Source organism: Xenopus laevis, chromosome 9_10L, assembly GCF_017654675.1.
Source record: "Xenopus laevis strain J_2021 chromosome 9_10L, Xenopus_laevis_v10.1, whole genome shotgun sequence".
Lineage (NCBI taxonomy): Eukaryota > Metazoa > Chordata > Amphibia > Anura > Pipidae > Xenopus > Xenopus laevis.
This window is the reverse complement of record NC_054387.1, coordinates 124,590,677-124,609,597: the sequence shown is the minus strand read 5'-3', so window position 1 is coordinate 124,609,597 and position 18,921 is coordinate 124,590,677. Positions and strand designations below refer to the sequence as shown.

At 43.8% G+C, this 18,921-nt stretch overlaps 2 protein-coding genes across 4 annotated transcripts in view; both read right to left on the bottom strand.

The window, feature by feature from the left end:
• Positions 1-328: 328 nt before the first annotated feature.
• Positions 329-18,921, bottom strand: part of rnf40.L (ring finger protein 40, E3 ubiquitin protein ligase L homeolog) — a 23,693-nt gene continuing 5,100 nt past the window's right edge. For 2 of the 3 annotated variants that reach the window (XM_018236709.2, XM_018236710.2), the window contains exons 2-20: positions 17,872-18,084; positions 16,945-17,112; positions 16,653-16,821; positions 13,801-14,025; positions 13,455-13,576; positions 12,183-12,329; positions 11,658-11,732; positions 10,950-11,069; positions 10,682-10,861; positions 6,889-7,024; positions 6,676-6,797; positions 5,966-6,318; positions 5,392-5,509; positions 5,027-5,176; positions 4,148-4,360; positions 3,332-3,457; positions 2,613-2,753; positions 2,428-2,529; positions 329-1,344 (exon numbers count right to left, since the gene is read on the bottom strand). In XM_018236709.2, coding sequence (XP_018092198.1) covers positions 1,168-1,344; positions 2,428-2,529; positions 2,613-2,753; positions 3,332-3,457; positions 4,148-4,360; positions 5,027-5,176; positions 5,392-5,509; positions 5,966-6,318; positions 6,676-6,797; positions 6,889-7,024; positions 10,682-10,861; positions 10,950-11,069; positions 11,658-11,732; positions 12,183-12,329; positions 13,455-13,576; positions 13,801-14,025; positions 16,653-16,821; positions 16,945-17,112; positions 17,872-18,003 — 2,976 coding nt within the window. In that variant the 5' untranslated portion in view covers positions 18,004-18,084 and the 3' untranslated portion in view covers positions 329-1,167. The remainder of the gene's footprint in view (positions 1,345-2,427; positions 2,530-2,612; positions 2,754-3,331; positions 3,458-4,147; positions 4,361-5,026; positions 5,177-5,391; positions 5,510-5,965; positions 6,319-6,675; positions 6,798-6,888; positions 7,025-10,681; positions 10,862-10,949; positions 11,070-11,657; positions 11,733-12,182; positions 12,330-13,454; positions 13,577-13,800; positions 14,026-16,652; positions 16,822-16,944; positions 17,113-17,871; positions 18,085-18,921) is intronic. The other variant, XM_018236712.2, reaches the window with a different exon arrangement.
• On the bottom strand, positions 18,173-18,655 carry LOC108701911 (octapeptide-repeat protein T2). Its single transcript, XM_018236924.1, has one exon. The coding sequence runs from the start codon at positions 18,653-18,655 to the stop codon at positions 18,173-18,175; it is 483 nt and encodes a 160-aa protein (XP_018092413.1).

Here is an 18,921-nt window from a genome sequence, read left to right as displayed (position 1 = left end):
CCGGTTCTTATAAACTGGTTCCGCGCAGGACTCTACTATAATGTAACAGTTCTAGCACACGGACTAGATAGACGATATTCCGGGGGGCATCGGTATATGAATGGAGGCGGAAGCTGCCAGCAACTAACACTGCAGGAGCAGCCGCAATGGATGGAGCCGACTCTGTCCTATCCTGGGTAAGACATAGTAGCAAGTACTAAAGGGCAACTGTACACTTTCTGGGAAAAAAAAAAAAAAAGACAATGCTCGCAACTATTTGTTCTGCTTACAGTTTGCGGTGGGAGGCATCAGCCAACAGATATTTTATAGACAATATCAGCTAGTGGCATTTATCTTCACGAGTGGCTTTATTCTATAGAAGCCTAAAGCAAACAACGGGCACCTAGCAGAACAGGTAAGTAGTGGTACTGCAAGTGACAAAGCTACTGACACAGTCTTTCCAATGCAAAGGCTTATGAACGCTAGGTCCATTATTGAGCCACACTGTTGCAGACAGCTAAAAAGCACCCATGAACCCCTGCTGCAGCTCCTATTGACTTGAATGGGACTTGAGCGGTAGAATCGCAGGTGTGGGTGCTTCCTCAGCCCCAAATCCCAATATCAAGGGGAACACAACAGGGAGTAATGGGCTCACTTCAGCTGAAACGCACCCAGTGTGTGTCATGAACCTCACAGTCATATTAACTTTTAGCTGGCAATCTATATTATATAAGAAATAAAGGCAAACCTCTCCTTTAAATAAAATATTTTTCTAAAATCCTTCCCCAGCCTAGTCGTGTTTTCAGTAAACAAGAAGCCCGGCACCAGCTCTTGTGTTCCATGTGCCCCAGTGGCCGGGCGCTACTGCATAAAAAAAAAAAAAAAAAAAAAAAAAAAAAAGTGCAATCTCTCAGATCCAATCGCACTTATTATTCACAACACTGAAGTTTCCAGCTTGGTCCTAGAGGTCTCTTTATTGTCCACAGACATTACTTTTCTGGCCTTCTTCTTGTCCAACCCCTTAAAATGAGGGTCATTGTATTGAGGGGTACACCTCAGCTGTTTGTGGGATGGCTAGATATTGGGCACCAGTTTATTCGGGTCGCTGACCCTTGGCTTCCATCACATTACGGTCCAAAACGGATGCAACGAGTGCCAAAGTTGATCGCAGTGACTGCCGTGTCCCCTTTAATTGATGTAAATCCGGTGAAAGTCGTGAGCTCCGAAGGCCGCGTTGCACTTGGGGCACTTGCGCTGCCGAGACTCGTATCGGGTCTTGACGCACTCGAAGCAGAAGACGTGAAAGCACTTGGTGAGGACGGCGTCCTTTTTCCGCGTGTTGCAGCAAGGACAAGTGAGTCTGGCCTGGAAATAGCGAGAGGGGAAGGCGGGAAGCACAGAGGGAGGGAGAAGAGGAGGGAGGCAAGTGTCAGTACCCAGAATACATTGCAAAGCATTTCTTTCTAACCACCATATTTCTAGTACATAAGGAAGTTCAATCAGCAGCCTGTTAGCTATTGCTGTATCCTCTTCCTGTCTGTAATGCTGAACCTGAGCCATTAGGTGCCCACGGCCAACCCCTCTGTCTTCCTTGGACTAACGTGCCCTGGACAAATGAGCCATGGACTAACGAGCCCTGGACTAACGTGCCCTGGACAAATGAGCCATGGACTAAGGAGCCATGGACTAAGGAGCCCTGGACTAAATGTGCCCTGGACTAAATGTGCCCTGAACAACCCTCTTCATTCATGCTGTAGGCCACCCTCCATCCCCTTAGCCTCCTATTGCCCTCACTCACCCTGTACTCTTTAATCTCCTCCTGTAGGATTTGGTTGGCATCTGCATAAACCTCCATCTTCTTCTCCTTCTCCCTCTTTGCTGCTTTCATTTTAACTTGACATTTGCAAAGCAACTCATGAATGGACTAATATGCCCTGGACTAACGTGCCCTGGACTAACGTGCCCTGGACTAACGTGCCCTGGACTAACGTGCCCTGGACTAACGTGCCCTGGACTTACGTGCCCTGGACTTACGTGCCCTGGACTTACGTGCCCTGGACTTACGTGCCCTGGACTTACGTGCCCTGGACTTACGTGCCCTGGACTTACGTGCCCTGGACTTACGTGCCCTGGACTTACGTGCCCTGGACTAACGTGCCCTGGACTAACGTGCCCTGGACTAACGTGCCCTAGACTAACGTGCCCTAGACTAACGTGCCCTAGACTAACGTGCCCTAGACTAACGTGCCCTAGACTAACGTGCCCTAGACTAACGTGCCCTAGACTAACGTGCCCTGGACTAACTAGCCCTGGACTAACGAGCCCTGGAGCCCTGGACTAACGAGCCCTGGACTAATGAGCCCTGGACTAAATGTGCCCTGAACAACCCTCTTCATTCATGCTGTAGGCCACCCTCCATCCCCTTAGCCTCCTATTGCCCTCACTCACCCTGTACTCTTTAATCTCCTCCTGTAGGATTTGGTCGGCATCTGCATAAACCTCCATCTTCTTCTGCTTTTCCAGTCTCCTTCTCAGACGAGAGACATCCTCCTGTAAGGCACAACGCTATGAATAAAGGAGAAAAATCCAATGGGCTGGATGATAGAGCATCATACAGCATCTAGCTTTTTTACCTGAGCTCTTTTGAGACTGAAGGACTCCTTTTCTTTAGCGCTTCGGTTCTCACATACACAGTTCTGGGTGTCTCTCAGAGTAACGTCTACGTGTTCCACTTGTACCTTCAGGTCTTCTGCAAGCTGAGCCGCCTCAACTGCCTATATATATATGTCATGTGATTAACGAGAAGGAAAGCTACCCTGCAGTTTATTGCCAATAGATTAGCCACAATAGTGTCAGCTATAACACTATATTTATTCTGCAGAATGCTTTACCATACCTGAGTAAACAGCTCTAGAAACTCTCTGTTTGTTTAGGATAGCAGCTGCCATATTAGCTTGCTGTGACATCACTTCCTGCCTGCATCTCTCCCTGCCCTCTCATAGCTCTGGGCTCAGATTACAGCAGGGAGGGGAGGAGGGAGGGAGGGAGAGAGAGGAGCAAACTGAGCATGCTCAAGCCCTAGCCCTGGAGGTTTAAGCTGAAGGCAGGAAGTCTGATACAGAAGCCCATGAGTACACAATAGAAGGAAAGAAATGTGGGGTTTCTTTTTCTGATAAAGCTTAATTTATTTTAGCCTTTCCTTCTCCTTTAACAATTATAATGGCACAATACAAGTAGCTCCTGTATAGCAGAGGATGATGTAACATTGGCAATGAGCAAAGGGAAAGGTAAGGGTAAAGGGTCAGCGGTTGGGTTTATTGTGTAACAATTCGGGTGTTGGCACATGACTTACCTTCCTCTTGTTCAGTTCCAGTGATTGTGTTCTAAGCGTTACCTCCTTCTCAATGGAAGTCATAGATGTGTGTAAAAGGCGCTCTCTCTCCTCCAGCTTTTGCACCTGAGACAGCTGAGCATCCACCTGAGATACACACAACCATATTGTTGCACATATAAAGCAGTAAAGGTGTAAAGTGAACAGGTAAAAGATCAACAGCCCATAGAGAACAATGTAAGGGGGAAACCAAATTGATTGTCTTTCTTAGGGACCCCCAGCCAGAGAAACCCAGCAAAACCCAATAGAGAGAGTCATTTATAAACATTGGGCAAATTTGTCCCTGGGCAGTAACCCATGTCAGCCAATCAGATGTTTGTATTTATCATTCTACCTGTAGCTGACTGATAAATGCTGATGACTGATTGGTTGCTCTGGGTAACTGCCCAGGTGCAAATCTGCCCGGTGTTTATAAATGAACCCAAGTATGTACCAAGGCAGGGGAGGATCGGATTTGTTGGCGCTTTTCTTGACCCTTAGGGTAGGACTACATGGATGTTCTCGTTGCGATCCGACAAAACGCCGGCGTCAAATCGCATGCGACGGAAATAAGGTAAGAGAGACATGTTGGAGAAAGTCGCAGTGTTGATCCGACGCGACACGACTGTCAGATGCAGACGCAGCATCAGACAGTCGTGTCGGATCAATGCTGCAGCTTCATCCAACAATGCATTCACGTACCTTATTTCCATCGCATCCAGCGTTTTGTTGCAGAGCGTCGGATCACGCCAAAAACGTGTAGTCCTACCCTTATGAACGTTTGGCATAAGCACCTACCTGAGTTTTCAGCCCTTGCACCTGCTCAGCCAGCTCCTCCTTCTCTTCCCTCAGGAGTTTGTGTATCTGGTTGGATTTGATCCTCTCAGACATAAGTTTGAAGTTGGCGTCGTCCTTCTCACGGAGCTGCTGCATCAGGCGAATATTCTGCTCCTGCATGTCCTCAAACGCCTGGCCCGTCACGTCCATCTCTGAAAGTAAGGCCTCCTCCTCCTGCGTTTTGGAAATTAAACGTACACAGTTTGTATCAAGCACTAGGAGAGGTGGGCTAGGACCCATTTTATAGAACCAATTTAATACTACAACAAGAACTTCCATAGGCCGATACAAACATGTCACTAAACAATGCCATATTGAAGGAATAGAGCAAACACTCAGTTGAGACTGCATCAAATGCATATTAGAGATCCAGTGTGGGAATCTAACTTTGGGGGACTGACAGCAGGGGACCCGGGGAGGGGCTGATTTAGGTCTTGCCCATGTTATAAGTGCTAGCGCCTGCCTGGCATAACCTACGAGCATGGCCTTACTAAAGGTCTATCCTCACGCCTCCCCAATAAAAGGAGCTCAAAGAGGAACTATCATTTAATATAAGCTTCATCATACTGAAATAAGAAACTTCCTAAATACAATCAATTAAATATTATGCATCATTTCTGAAATAATCAAGTTTATCTATCACTTCATTCAGGAGTTGGGTGTCGGATGAATAATCCAATATATCTATTAGGGGGGCTTCCTTTCCTAGCAGATGTATTAGAGCTCACTCAAATAACTGATTCCAGTACAAACAAAATCTAACAAAATAACTGCCTTTTGCACAAAGTTCCTGTGTCTACACTAAGTTCTTTGTATTTCCAGCAGCCTTTTGTCTCTCACCTGTTTGGTGCCAGTCAGTTTCCTCTGTAAATGGTCTATCTGTTCTTCAGCCATTTTTATTTTTCTCAGTGCTTCTTCATCTGCAAGCTTCTTCCTCTCCCTCCTGTCTTTCTCCTCAAGAGCTTGCACCCGGACTCGCAGCTCCTCCATCTGCAGAGGCATCAGAACAGGCATATAGGGCATTATATAATCAGACTGAGTGAATGGAAAAGGAAATGTTCCTTCTTCTTGTAGAATACATCTTGGCTATTAGAATGCAAGCACCTAAACAAATCAGAATCACACAACAGTGCAACCAACAGCCATGTGTGTGGACTGTGTTAGAGTTATTGTTTAGCATGAACTTGTAGATGTGAGAGACGCACCTCAGCCTTGGTCTTTCTCTCAGCTGCCATCAGCTGGACCTTGTCTCTCTGCTCTTTGGGGGCAGATTTGTACATATCTAACAGCAGCTTCATCTCCTTCTGGCTCTCCTGGGCCTTCCTGAAGTGGAAAACAAACATATCAGTAAAGGGTAATGGGTAAAGAGGGTACTAAGGTACTGAATGATAAATCTGGTTGGAATACAAGAGGGATACAACTGGGAATGAGACAGTATGGTTGTCTCACATAGACTCCATTACCATTATAATCAAATAATCCAAATTTTTAAAAATGATTTCCTTTTTCTCTGTAATGATAAAACAGTAGCTTGTACTTGATCCCAACTAAGATATAATTAACCCTTATTGGAACCAAAACCAGCCTATTGGGGTTATTTAACGTTTACATGATTCTCTAGTAGTCTTAAGGTGTGAAGACCCAAATTATGGAAAGACCCGTTATCCGGAAAGCTCTAATTATTCTGGATAATAGGTCTCATACCTGTACTAAATTGGCAAACAGACAGCAAGTGCCACCACAATAGACAGTGACTAAAAAAAGAACGGGATTGCTTACTTAAACTCTGCTCGGAGCTGTTTCAGAATGTCGCTGTCTTTCCTTTTGCTTTCATCTGTTTTCTGTTTGTCTCTGTCCCGCTCTCTTTCCTTTTCTTTGTCTCTTTCCCGATCTTTGTCTCGTTCTCGTTCCACCTCCCTCTCTCGCGCCTTGGTCCGCTCTGTCTCTTTCTTTTGCTCTTCCTCCTCCTTCTTCACTTCAGGGGTAGTGGGAGTCTCGGGCTCTCGTGGCACCACTGTAGGGGGTTCTTTCTTCACTTCTATCTCTTCCTCTTTCACAGTAACGGGGGTAGTTGGTTCTGATCCGGAAGCTCCAGGCTGAGGACAGGGCGGGCCGCCAATTTGCAACCGCAACTGGGAAGCAACAGGTGATAAAGAAGGAACCACATGAGAGGCAAATCATCAGTTACAAATGATTAAAAAAAGGAAGTCAGGGACTCGTGTTCAGGTGATCAGATAACCCAAAACCATTTCTATAGAATGTCCACCCCTCAAAGGGATCAGGCTGCTTCTTCCGCATAAATGGTAATGGAGAATTGTTGGACTTTCTCCTGCCATGTTTTAGATCTCCGTTTCCAAGACAAACCTTTGCAATAGGATTTTTGCTTTATAGCAGTTATCTAAGCATGTGCCCGTTCCCCTCAATATCAAATAATGGGATGGTTTTTGGACCCCAAAAAATGCAAAGAGCTCATGGCGTGTCCCTCTCACCTTGCTCCCCTCTGCCTGGGAATCTCGCACCTTGCGCTTATATCTCTGCACGTCGCCCTTCAGTTGGTGGTTGTGGTTTTGGAGGCTTCCGATGAGATGTCTCATCTCCCTATTAATAGGACCTGATGAGACAAAATAGATGACACAGAAAGTGAGTTAACAGAAACGTGGGCTTTCTACCTTGTTCCACTACAGAACACACTTTGCTCTTACCTGCTTGCTCATTGGCTGCCAGGTTCTGCTCAAACTCTATCCTCAGCATTTCATACTCCTTGCGTACCTGGGCGAGAGTATCCTCCAGCTGGATCACTTCAGTGCGCAGTTTCTTTTGTACAGACAGCTCCTCGCTCTGCAACAACAATCAGCTCTGACTGCAACTTCTAATATGGATTAAGAATTAACTCAGTCCTCCCAGCATTTTCTCCTTTCTCTCCCTCCACCTTGACATCTGATAGTCAGACAATTCAGGGCTAGCTATGGTCCCAGTTCCACACACTGTGCTCAGTTTTACCTGCAGCAGACATGTTCTTGGCAGGAGGCCGACACAGGGTCATATAAAGAACAGGGTTAAGGTACAGGGAAAGAAAGAGAGGTACATGGGCCTGAAGGACGCCCTCCATTTCCCTGCAGCAGCATTAATGGGCATGTAAAGGCAAAAAATAAAATCCCATTTTTACTTTCTTTAATGAAAAAGAAATCTTTCTCCAATATACTTTAATTAAAAAATGTCTACCGTTTTTATAAGAAACCTGACTGTATGCAGTGAAATTCTCCCTTTGTTTACTGCTGTGGATAGGAATTGTCAGACGGTCCCTAACTGCTGAGCAGGGAAACAATCATACTTATGAACAGCAGGGGGAGCCCTCGCCTTACTTCCCAGCCATGCAGAACTCAAGCAGCTTTGTTTGTTTCCCTGTAGAGCAGTCGGCGACTGTGTAGAGATTTGTATTGGATTTTATGTTTGCCTTTACAACCCCTTTACTGTTTCCAACTCCAGCTGCAGGGACAAAGATCATGGAGCCAGATTTAAACTGATAAACTGGGATTCTATTTGGAGGATTATTTTGCTGCAGCCACTGGTTCTGCAGAGTTGGAGAAAGTTTGTATTAAACAATACAAAAACTATAAAATCCACATTAGATTACATGACAACACAGGACCCAGTGCAGTCTGTATATTCTGATTATTAATCAGTCTTGCTGTATCGGCTTCTGGCAGATATTATTTGACTTGTGCTGTTTTGATAATTTATGACGATCCCTAAGCAGCCCAGACCATACTGAGCATGTGCACAGTCTTAGTCTTGCAAAGATGTTTAACAAAGTTACAAGATGGTGACCCCCTGTGGCCAACTTTGAAAACATAAATCATTTGTTTGATTAGGCTTGTGGTGCAGTAAGTTCATATTTAGTATACAAAATACAGCATTTCTAGCCTTATTCTATTTTAGACTTTACTTGCCCTTTAAGGGGCCCATTTATAAACAAACTAATTGCAAAAAGTTGTCAAGGTCCTATAAAAGTCAATGGGAGCTGCACTGATCCTATTGGACGGTTTCTAAATCTTTTTTTTTTATCGCTAGGAATTGTCCGAAAAACTAAAATTTTTAGAGGTTTTCAAAGTATTGCATCGTTTAGCGTAAATTACTTTTTATTCGGAATTAAATGTCATGACATTCATGGTTTTAGAGACAGTGAGTTTAATCATGGTTTCAAAAAACTCTAAAACCACTAAAATCTGACATTTGATACATAGGCTTTCATATGACCAATAAAGGGAATAACCCGTCCCTCACCGATACCTGAGAGAGCTGGTGGATTTGGAGTCCCAGGCAAGGAGAGACTATGTGGCAATGCATTTAAAGGGGATGTTCACCTTCCAAACACATTTTCAGTTCAGTTGTTTTCAGATTGTTCCCCAGAAATAAAGACTTTTTCCAATTACTTTCCATCTTTTATTTTTTACCGTTTTTTTCAAAATCTAAGTTTACAGGTGAATGTTGGTGTCTCTAGTGTTTGAGTCTCAGTAATTCAGGTGCAGATTCTGAACTGTTACAATTTTGCAACATTTAGTTGATACATTTCTCAGCAGCATCTCTGGAGTATTAGCAACTATTGTATCAATTCTAACAGCTGCCTGTAATGAAACACAGGGATTCTGTTCAGCAGGGACAAATATAAGAAATGTATCAACTAAATGTTTCAATTTAGAACAGCTTACAGGGTCGGCGACCCCCCCTTCCATTGCTGCTTTAGAAGGTGAAATATGAAACTTTACACTTCAATATTATAAAAACGGACACACATAGAAAATAAAAAAGTAATTGGAAAAAATATTTATCCTTGGTGAACTATCTGAAAACAACTAGGTGTTTGAAGGTGGACAACCCCGTTGATGAAACCCAGGGATTCTGCTCAGCAGGGACAAAGATAAGAAACGTATCAACTAAATGTATCAATCAGAACAGTTTACAGGTTCGGCGACCCCCCCCCCAGCTGCTTTAGAAGGTGAATAATAAGACTTACATACACTTCAATATTAGAAAAACGTGATTGAAAAAGAAAAAGTGATTGGAAAAAGTCTATTTCTGGGGAACTGTCTGAAACCATCTGAACTGAAAAACATTTTGGAAGGTGAACAAACCCTTTAAGCTATTAAAAACAGTGCAAGTAAATCTTTTTGAATAAGTGTGAATTTCGGGGTTTCAAAAAAAGAATGCTGATAAAATGAAAGATTAAACTGCTATTAAAAGGGTCATTCACTAAAAAGCTAACATTCAGTATCTTTATGTTTGGATTGATCTGTCTAATATGCTCTCTGGTTGCTAGGGTCACCGACTTTAGAAACCTGAAAAGTGATTGCTAAGGTTGATTATATTGTTTGTGTCATCCCCTATAAACTGGCACTCAAACCGTTAAAGGAACCAGGAAGCAATGTAAAGAATCAGGAACAACAAAAAGTGAAAGGGTTTTAAATAGGGATGCACCAAATCCACTATTTTGGATTGGGCCGAACCCCGAATCCTTCGCGAAAGATTTGACCGAATACCGAACTGAATCCTAATTTGCATGTGCAAATTAGGGGTGGGAAGGGGGAAACATTTTTTACTTCCTTGTTTTGTGACAAGAAGTCACGTGATTTCCCTCCACGCCCCTAATTTGCATATGCTAATTAGGATTCGGATTTGGTTCGGCCGGGCAGAAGGATTCAGCCGAATCCCAATCCTGCTGAAAAAGGCAGAATCCTGTCAGAATCCCGGATTCGGTGCATCCCTAGTTTTGAATGTATTTTAATATAGTGTCCTGTTACCCTACTAAGTGAACTGTGTGTTTGATTCAGAAGCTCTAGTAATAAATATATATATATAGATGATATCATTTATATAAAAAGACTGCTGCGTAGCCATGTTGGCAGTCATTCAAGCTGAAATTGGTCTATAGGGAAACATCTATGCACAGCAGATAAACAAGTTATATTGAAAAACACGTCCATCAAGTTCAACCTTTTATGTCTATATAAAACCTGTCTTAATCTGGCCATAGACGTGCAGATATGATTGTACTAATCTTTGTTTCATACGATTTTTGGACCGTGTGTGGAGAGTCCCGACACTTTTCGGTCATTTAGTCGATCGGACAAGTTATAAAATTTCTGTCGGCTGCTGATAATATCTCTGCGTGTATTGCCGATCTAACGATTTTCAGTGGGAGACTGTCACTAGCTTTGCTCGGACATAGATATCGTACGATTGCTGTCAGGGGCAGAACATCAGCTGATCTGTTTCTTTTGTACTTTGTTTGATCGGAATGGTTAGTGGCAGGTCGGGACATGGGGAAGTCCAATCGTTCGTCTGATATTGCAGGTATATCTGCACGTATAGGTATATCTGAATTTCAATGGGGAAGTTTACAAACTTCCCCATTGACTGGAACCCGTTTCCTTGCTCTGAATGGCTTCTAAGCCTGAATAGTGCCCCCCACCCCATCCTATGCCCCCTTTGTCATACCTCCATGCGCTCAATCTGCCTCAGGTGACTGTTCTTGGCGCTTAACAGCACAGCTCGGGCCTCATCCAATTGAGTCTTTACTTGCAAAGACTCGTTGTACAGGAGAGAGAACTGAGACTGCAGGCAGCGGAAATCCTGTGTGTTCCGTACTGCTTCCTCAGGCAAGGTCCTCAGATCCAGCTAGAGAAGGAACCAGAAAAAGTAATGGATGAGCAAGAGTAAATAAATATATTATAGTATGCTTTGGTGGTCTAGCCACAGAGCTCACCTTTAGCTTCTCCTTAAGCCTGACAGCTGCCTGTAGTTCATTCTGCAGTTTTTCCAACTCTGACATCCGATTGTTTGCCAGTTCCTGATTTTGATCGAGTTCTGCATTCAGCATCTCAAACTAAGGAAGGATTGATGGAAAGAGATCATTTAGGCATGAAACGGATGGATCAAGACTCAGCAGAAAGGCGGATACTGTATTGGCTGTATTAAAGGGGTTGTTCACCTTTGAGATAACTTTTGGTAAAATGTAGAGAGTGATCTTCTGAGGCAATTGGTTTTATTTTTTATTATTTTAGGTTTTTGAGTTATTTAGCTTTTTATTAATCAACTCTTCAATTTGCATTTTAAGCAATCTGGTTGCTAGGGTGCATATTCCCATAACAACCATGCATTAATTTGAATAAGAGGCTTGAGTATGAATAGGAGAGGGGCTGAATAGAAAGATAAGGAATAAAAAGTAGCAATAACAATACATTTGTAACCTTACAGAACATTTGTTTTTTAGAAGGGGTCAGTGACCCCCATTTGAAAGCTGCAAAGAGTCAGAAGAATAATAACTATAAAAAATAAATAATGAAAACCAATTGAAAAGTTGCTTAGAATTGGCCATTCTAAAAGGTGAACCACCACTTTAAAGGAGTAGTTCACCTTAAAATGAAGGATCTTGGGCATGCTGCCCCAAAGTAAAATGAGAGAATTCAGTTACCTTTAGCACACTTAGGGTAGTCTGTCCTCCCTGGAAACTTCCAGAACTTCCGGAGATGTGGTATCCAGAATTAAGCTAGCGACAGAGACACAGATACATAAGTATCAAGAAATACAGAAGCTACACATATACTGAAACTGTACATGTATCCAATAAAGATTTAACACCTTCTACATTTGGCCTATTCATGGAAAGTAGTTTGCTAAAATTATTGAAATACAACATATGTAAATTAGGGTCAGGAAGGGAAATCATGTGACTTTTTTTCGCAAAACAAGGAACTAAAATCTCTTCCACCCCACACTTTTTCCTTTCCCTCCCCTAATTTGCATATGCAAATTCGGTTTGGTATTCGGCAGAATCTTTTACAAGGATTCGGCCAAATTACAAATTTGTAACATATACTGAATAGTGGTGTTAATGTGTATCTGTGCTTCACTGACCAGCCTTACATTTCCTATATATGCTTCCTGCCTCTGTATGGTGGAGCAATCAGAACGCTGTGTTGTGTATTTGCATTTGTACCTGCTCCAGGGCCTCTGCCAGGTGACGGTTCAACTTCTGTTCATGTTTGCGTAATTTCTCAATGTCCCACTGCAAGTCCTCGATGGTCCTCTCCATCTCGGATACCTTGGTCTCTGTTGAAGTTGCGCGGTCTTGGAGCTCATGGTGCTGAAAAAAGGGGAAAAAACTCAATTTCATTTTTTTTTCTCAAATTTTTAGTGGCAAAAAAACCCCACACCACATGGAGGCAAAAGAGTTCTCTTATTTTATAGATTCTAGTCTAGATGTGGCTTTCCCAAGTATAGGCGATACCTCTCTGTGTGGGTATTTCAAACCGGGGTACGATAATGCAGGTTACACAAAGAGCAGTGGTTTCCAAACTGTGGGCCAACCCTTCCAAAAGGGACCGAAAGCAGTGGGTACAGCCTGAGAACCAGTTGGAGAGTGAATATTTATTTAATGGCTTGGGGATAACCACAATGAGTCAAAATGTTGGCCCACCAACAATGTGGCGGAGGCAAAAGCAGCCGTCTGTGGGTTTTATTATGAAAGCACGCGTCACTTCTATGTGAGGAGAGTGCATCACATACGCTAACCTAGACTCGCAGGTTGACTTTCCACATATCTGACCAATTTCGCCTGATATTTTGCCCTGTATACACAGACAAATTGCAAAGAGAAGGTTTATGCAGTTACAGATTAAGCGATAATCCTCACACACAGAAGAGAAACTAGTCATCAGTCAGGGAAGGGTTTCCCATTTTGACAAATTAACAGGTGAGAACCAGTGATTGGGGGACGGCAGCCTATGTGCCAAAGATTATACTGTTCTATAGCACATTGCCACCTATTAAAGGAGAGGGAAAGGCTAAAATTAAGTAAGCTTTATAAGAAAGGTCTATATAAATACACCAGTAAATACTCAAAGTAATGCTGCTCTGAGTCCTCTGTCAAAAGAAACACAGCATTTCTTTCCTTCTATTGTGTACTCATGGGCTTCTGTATCAGACTTCCTGTTTTCATCTTAAAGCTATAAGTGAGCAGGCAGAGACTCAGGCAGGAAGTGATGTCACACCAAGCCAATACTGCAGCTGCTACCCAAAACAAACAGAGTTTCTAGAGTTTTTTACTCAGGTATGGTAAAACATTCTACAGAATAAATATAGCATCCTAGCTTGCACTATTGCAGCTAATCTATTGGCAAGAAAATGCCTCTGTAGCTTTCCTTCTCCTTTAAAAACAGTCTGTGTGGTTATCAGACCTCTCCACTCCACAATGTCCTTGCACCCCTACCTGCAGTGAGAGGCGGTGATGCTTCTCCTGGAGTACAGTAGCAAGGTCCTGCAGCTTACGGTTCTCAGTAAGAAGTTCTTTGTTCAGCTTTTGCAGAGATTCCCCCAAGTTATCAAACTCAGCTAAATAAACAAATAAAAATAAAGGCATGGAATCTTAATGCATCGTTGAACAACCTATAGTATTGTAGGATCCCACCATCAGCCTCCAGTTGCTGTTTGGTGCTGGATCTTGTGGTCCAACAACACGCAGCTGTAAATGTGCCATAAATATATTGGGTGGATGTAAGTTCATTCATTTTCATCGTTTCCTACTGATGCCCCCCTGCACATTACTCGTCCCTTACCACCACTTTGGATTCGGTCACACAGCTCTTCTATGCGGCAGTGCAGCTTGTTAGAAGTTTCCAGAACGCAGGATACAGCCCTCTTGCTAAACGCCATGCGCTCTTGCAGCTTCAGTTCAATTTCCTCTTTGGTGCTGTGGGCTAATGTGGCTAAGAAGGTCAAAGATGATTCCGGCAATGCTCCAGCAGAAAAAGGAGGAGCGGGGGGAGGTTCTGGAGAGGCTGCTGGGATAAGAAAATAAAGGGACGTATGTTAACAACCACACGGACCAGTACATATTAAATTAAGTGAACCCAAAACAACCTTGTGCTCTAATTCATTGCTTAGTTATAAACCATGCAGGATAAAGATTCATCTGTGTTAATGTGTGACTGGTTGACAGGTAGGGCCACTATTGTTAATGGAGTTGTTCACCTTAAAGGAATACTGTCATGGGAAAAAACATTTTTTTTCAAAATGAATCAGTTAATAGTGCTGCTCCAGCAGAATTCTGCACTGAAATCCATTTCTCAAAAGAGCAAACAGATTTATTAATCTTCAATTTTTAAATCTGACATGGGGTTAGACATATTGTCAATTTCCCAGCTGCCCCGATGTGCTCTGATAAACTTCAATCACTCTGTGCTGTACTGCAAGTTGGAATGAGATCACCCCCCTCCCTCCCCCCCCCCGAGCAGCCAAACAAAAGAACAATGGGAAGGTAACCAGATAGCAGCTCCCTAACACAAGATAACAGCTGCCTGGTAGATCTAAGAACAACACTCAATAGTAAAAACCCATGTGCCACTGAGACACATTCAGTTACATTGAGAAGGAAAAACAGCAGCCTGCCAGAAAGCATTTCTCTCCTAAAGTGCAGGCACAAGTCACATGACCAGGGGCAGCTGGGAAATTGACAAAATGTGTAGCCCCGGATTTCAAAATTGAATATAAAAAAATCTGTTTGCTCTTTTGAGAAATGGATTTCAGTGCAGAATTCTGCTGGAGTAGCTCTATTAACTGATGTGTTTTGAAAAAAACATGTTTTCCGATGACAGGATCCCTTTAATGCAACTAGTTATTTTTTAGATAGGTCACCAAAAATAGCAACTTTTTTTCATTTACTTTCTATTTTCTATGTGTCACCGTTTTTCTAATATTGAAGAGTAAAGTGTAATTTTTTACCTTCTAAAGCAGCTCTGGGAGGGGGGGGTCGCTGACACTGTAAACTGATCTAAATTGATACATTTAGTTGATACATTTCTTATCTTTGTCCCTGCTGAGCAGAATCTCTGAGTTTCATTAAATGCAGCTTGTTAGAATTGATACAATAGTTGCTAATACTCCTAGTAACAACTAAATGTTGCAAAAGTTTAGAGTCTGCACCTTAATTACTGAGCTGCCAGACTCAAACACCAGAGACAGGGACATTTAACTTTACACTTACCGTATATACTCATGTATAAGCCGACCCGTGTATAAGCCGAAGTACCTAATTTACCTAAGAAAACTGGAAAAATGTATAGACTCGTGTATAAGCCTAGGGGCTGATTGAAAATCAATCTGTACTTTGTACAGGAACGCTCCTCTAGTCATATAGACAGCCCTGCTGAGAATAAGGATTGCACTTCCCCAAGCAAACAGCGTATAAGAAATTCAAATCCCGTAATATCGGATCCCTCACCTCCCTCTCCCATAGCGCATCAGGACTCTGTGACTGACGATCGCCGCCCGGAGCAGGTCCAGGAGCTCCGGGCGGCGCGTCCTTCCCTGCCGGCGTCCTTCCAAAATGGCGGCGCCCATGGCCGCCACGTGGGTAGAGGCGCCGGCGCCGCTACCCACGTGGCGGCCATGGGCGCCGCCATTTTGGGAGCGACGCCGGCAGGGAAGGACGCGCCGCCCGGAGCTCCTGGACCTGCTCCGGGCGGCGATCGTCAGTCACAGAGTCCTGATGCGCTATGGGAGAGGGAGGTGAGGGATCCGATATTACGGGATTTGAATTTCTTATACGCTGTTTGCTTGGGGAAGTGCAATCCTTATTCTCAGCAGGGCTGTCTATATGACAGGGATCCGGTGAGGGATTGGCGTATGACCCGCGTATAAGCCGAGGTCGAGTTTTTCAGCACATTTTGGGTGCTGAAAAACTCGGCTTATACGCGAGTATATACGGTAGATTTTGGAAAAATAAATTATGGAAAGTAATTGAAAGAAGTCTTTATTTCTGGGGTACAATCTGAAAATAACTGAACTGAAAAAAGTGTTTGAAAGGTGAACAGCTCCTTTAAAGATACAGTTCAGTGTGAAAATAAATAAAAACTGAGTAAACAGGTTGTGCAAAATAAATAATGTTTCTAACAGTTATCCAAAAATGTAATGTATAAAGGCTGGAGCAACTGGATGTGTAACATAATAGCCAGAACACTACTTCCTGCTTTTCAGCTCTCTAACTCTGAGTTAGTCAGTAAGGGGGGCCACATAGGACATAACTGTTCTGTGAGTTTGTAATTGATCGTCAGCATTCAGCTCAGATTCAAAAGCAAACATTTATAACGCATGACTCACCCCCCTCGAGTCTAATTTGTGAATATAACATTGCACCCACAATGCAAATATCCATCTCAATCACAAATCCAAACCTCTTGCTTCATCACTGACTTGTATCTCTTCCTCCATCTTTACCCGCTCTGCCTCAAATCCTGCAATCTCTAGATTCCAAAAGTTAACCTAGCAAGCCTATGTTCTGAACACAGAATTTTTGTTGTGTTATGCACACACCCATGTTCAGTTAGTACAAATTAGTAAAAAGTAATCCCAGCAAGATACCAGTTAAGCTCCTATGTCCAGTCATGTTCTATCCTAACGCTTCACTTACCTTTGTTGTCTTGGGTCGGTGGGGGTTGTGATACCTCTGAGCCTTCCTCTATTTCCATGGCAGTTTCCTTGGCCTTCCCGGGTTCCTCAGGAGGAGCGCTAGGTGGAGCACTCTGGTTACTTGGCTCCGTATCATAACTCTTCAGAAGCACATGAACATCCTCATCCAGCTGCCGGAATAAACGAAAAAAAGTCGAAATGAGAGATGAAAAGCAGAACAAAGAAACAAAGGAAAGAAAAGTCAGGAAAGCTTGGGTGCTCACCCATGGCCGCTAGGGTCTCGCACCACTCACCTTGCTCCAATACCGGTTCACAATGAGTAGAGTAGCGTCATCCGTAGCCTGTCTTTTTTCCAGCTTCTCAATCTTCTCCCGGAGTTCATCTTCAAAGCCCTGTCTCTGCTCTAGGCGCTCAGCCAGTTTCTTGTTCTTGAACTGCAGGACTTTCATATCCATCTCCTCCTGCAGGTATAAGATATGTGATTGGGAGGTTAGCAATAAAATCAAACTCATAAATTCTAGGGCTACGGCCCAATTCACTGCTCTACACACGTTGATATGGACCTCAACCCTGTATAAAGCTAATCATATCATACAACATCTACTTAAAGGAGAAGGAAAGTGACGGAGGCATTTTATTGCCAATAGATTAGCTGCAATAGTACAAGCTATAACACTATATTTATTCTGTAGAATGTTTTACCATACCTGAGTAAAAAGTACTAGAAACTCTCTGTTTGTTTAGGATAGGAGCTGCAGTATTAACATGGTGTGACATCACTTCCTGCCTGAGTCTCTCCCTGCTCTGGGCTCAGATTACAGTAGAGAAGGGAGGGGGGTGGGGAAGAGGAGCAAACTGAGCATGCTCTTGCCCAGGGCAATGAGGTTTAAGCTGAAGGCAGGAAGTCTGATACAGAAGTCCATGAGTACACAATAGAAGGAAAGAAATGCAGTATTTCTTTTGACAGGGGACTCAGAGCAGCATTACTTTGGGGGTTTACTGGTATATTTAGATGGACCTTTCTGATAAGGCTTACTTAGTTTTAACCTTTCCTTCTCCTTTAAAACTAGATCATCACACAAGTCTGTCTGTGGCATTATAATATCTATGTACCATAATAAAGTCCATGCCCTACAGATAATAATATCATGGTTCCATAATGTTCTTCTTAGATTTTCACCCTATTATTCAATAATAATAAAAACATGGTGGCTACTTGCCGTTGATGAGATTCCCCCGAGTCGTATGGGTTCAATTAAAGTAGTAGGTGTCTTATCTCCAAGATTCGATTTCTTTTCTGAGGGACCAGAGCCATTGTCGCTCGAGGCTCGCTTACTTCCAGCCCCCGACATGACGGCGGTTAAATAACGGACACAATGGCACTCTTAGAACCACAGACGGAAACCAAATGCCTGCCAATGGCCTCTTCACCTCTGCCAAATACATTGTTTTTTAGTAAGACATGTCAGACAATTTTAACAAGCAGGCAACGCTATCCTCTTCTCCCCATATATGTGCCACTTATGGCCTTTTTCCCTTGTATGTGCCATTTACCACTCTTGCAACAATCTCTCTACCTCGCTCATATTTTCTTCCTTCCTCCATCCTCCAACCTGTCTCTCTGCCTCCGTTCCCGTCTCTCTGCCTCCGTTCCCGTCTCTCTGCCTCCGTTCCCGTCTCTCTGCCTCCGTTCCCGTCTCTCTGCCTCCGTTCCCGTCTCTCTGCCTCCGTTCCCGTCTCTCTGCCTCCGTTCCCGTCTCTCTGCCTCCGTTCCCGTCTCTCTGCCTCCGTTCCCGACTCTCTGCCTCCGTCCCTGTCTCTCTGCCTCTGTCCCTGTCTCTCTGCCTGTCCCTGTCTCTCTGCCTCTGTCACCATCTCTCTGCCTCTGTCCCCTTCTCTCTGCCTCTGTCCCCGTCTCTCTGCCTCCTTCTCCTCCAGTCCCTTCTCGCTGTCTCCCTCTTGTCCATCCCCATCTCTCTGTCTCCCTCTCATATCCATCCCCATCTATCACTCTTGTAACAATCTCTCTACCTCGCTCACATTTTCTTCCTTCCTCCAACCCATCTCTCTGCCTCCGTCCCTGTCGCTCTGCCTCCGTCCCTGTCGCTCTGCCTCCGTCCCTGTCGCTCTGCCTCCGTCCCTGTCGCTCTGCCTCCGTCCTCGTCTCTCTGCCTCCATCTCCTCCAGTCCCTTTTCTCTGTCTCCCTCTTGTCCATCCCCATCTCTCTGTCTCCCTCTCATATCCATCCTCATCTCTGTCTCCCTCTCAT

What these genes read in the sequence shown, in the direction of transcription:
- LOC108701911 (XM_018236924.1), bottom strand. Translation starts at nt 18,655, where the DNA reads ATGGGGATGGATATGAGAGGGAGACAGAGAGATGGGGATGGACAAGAG.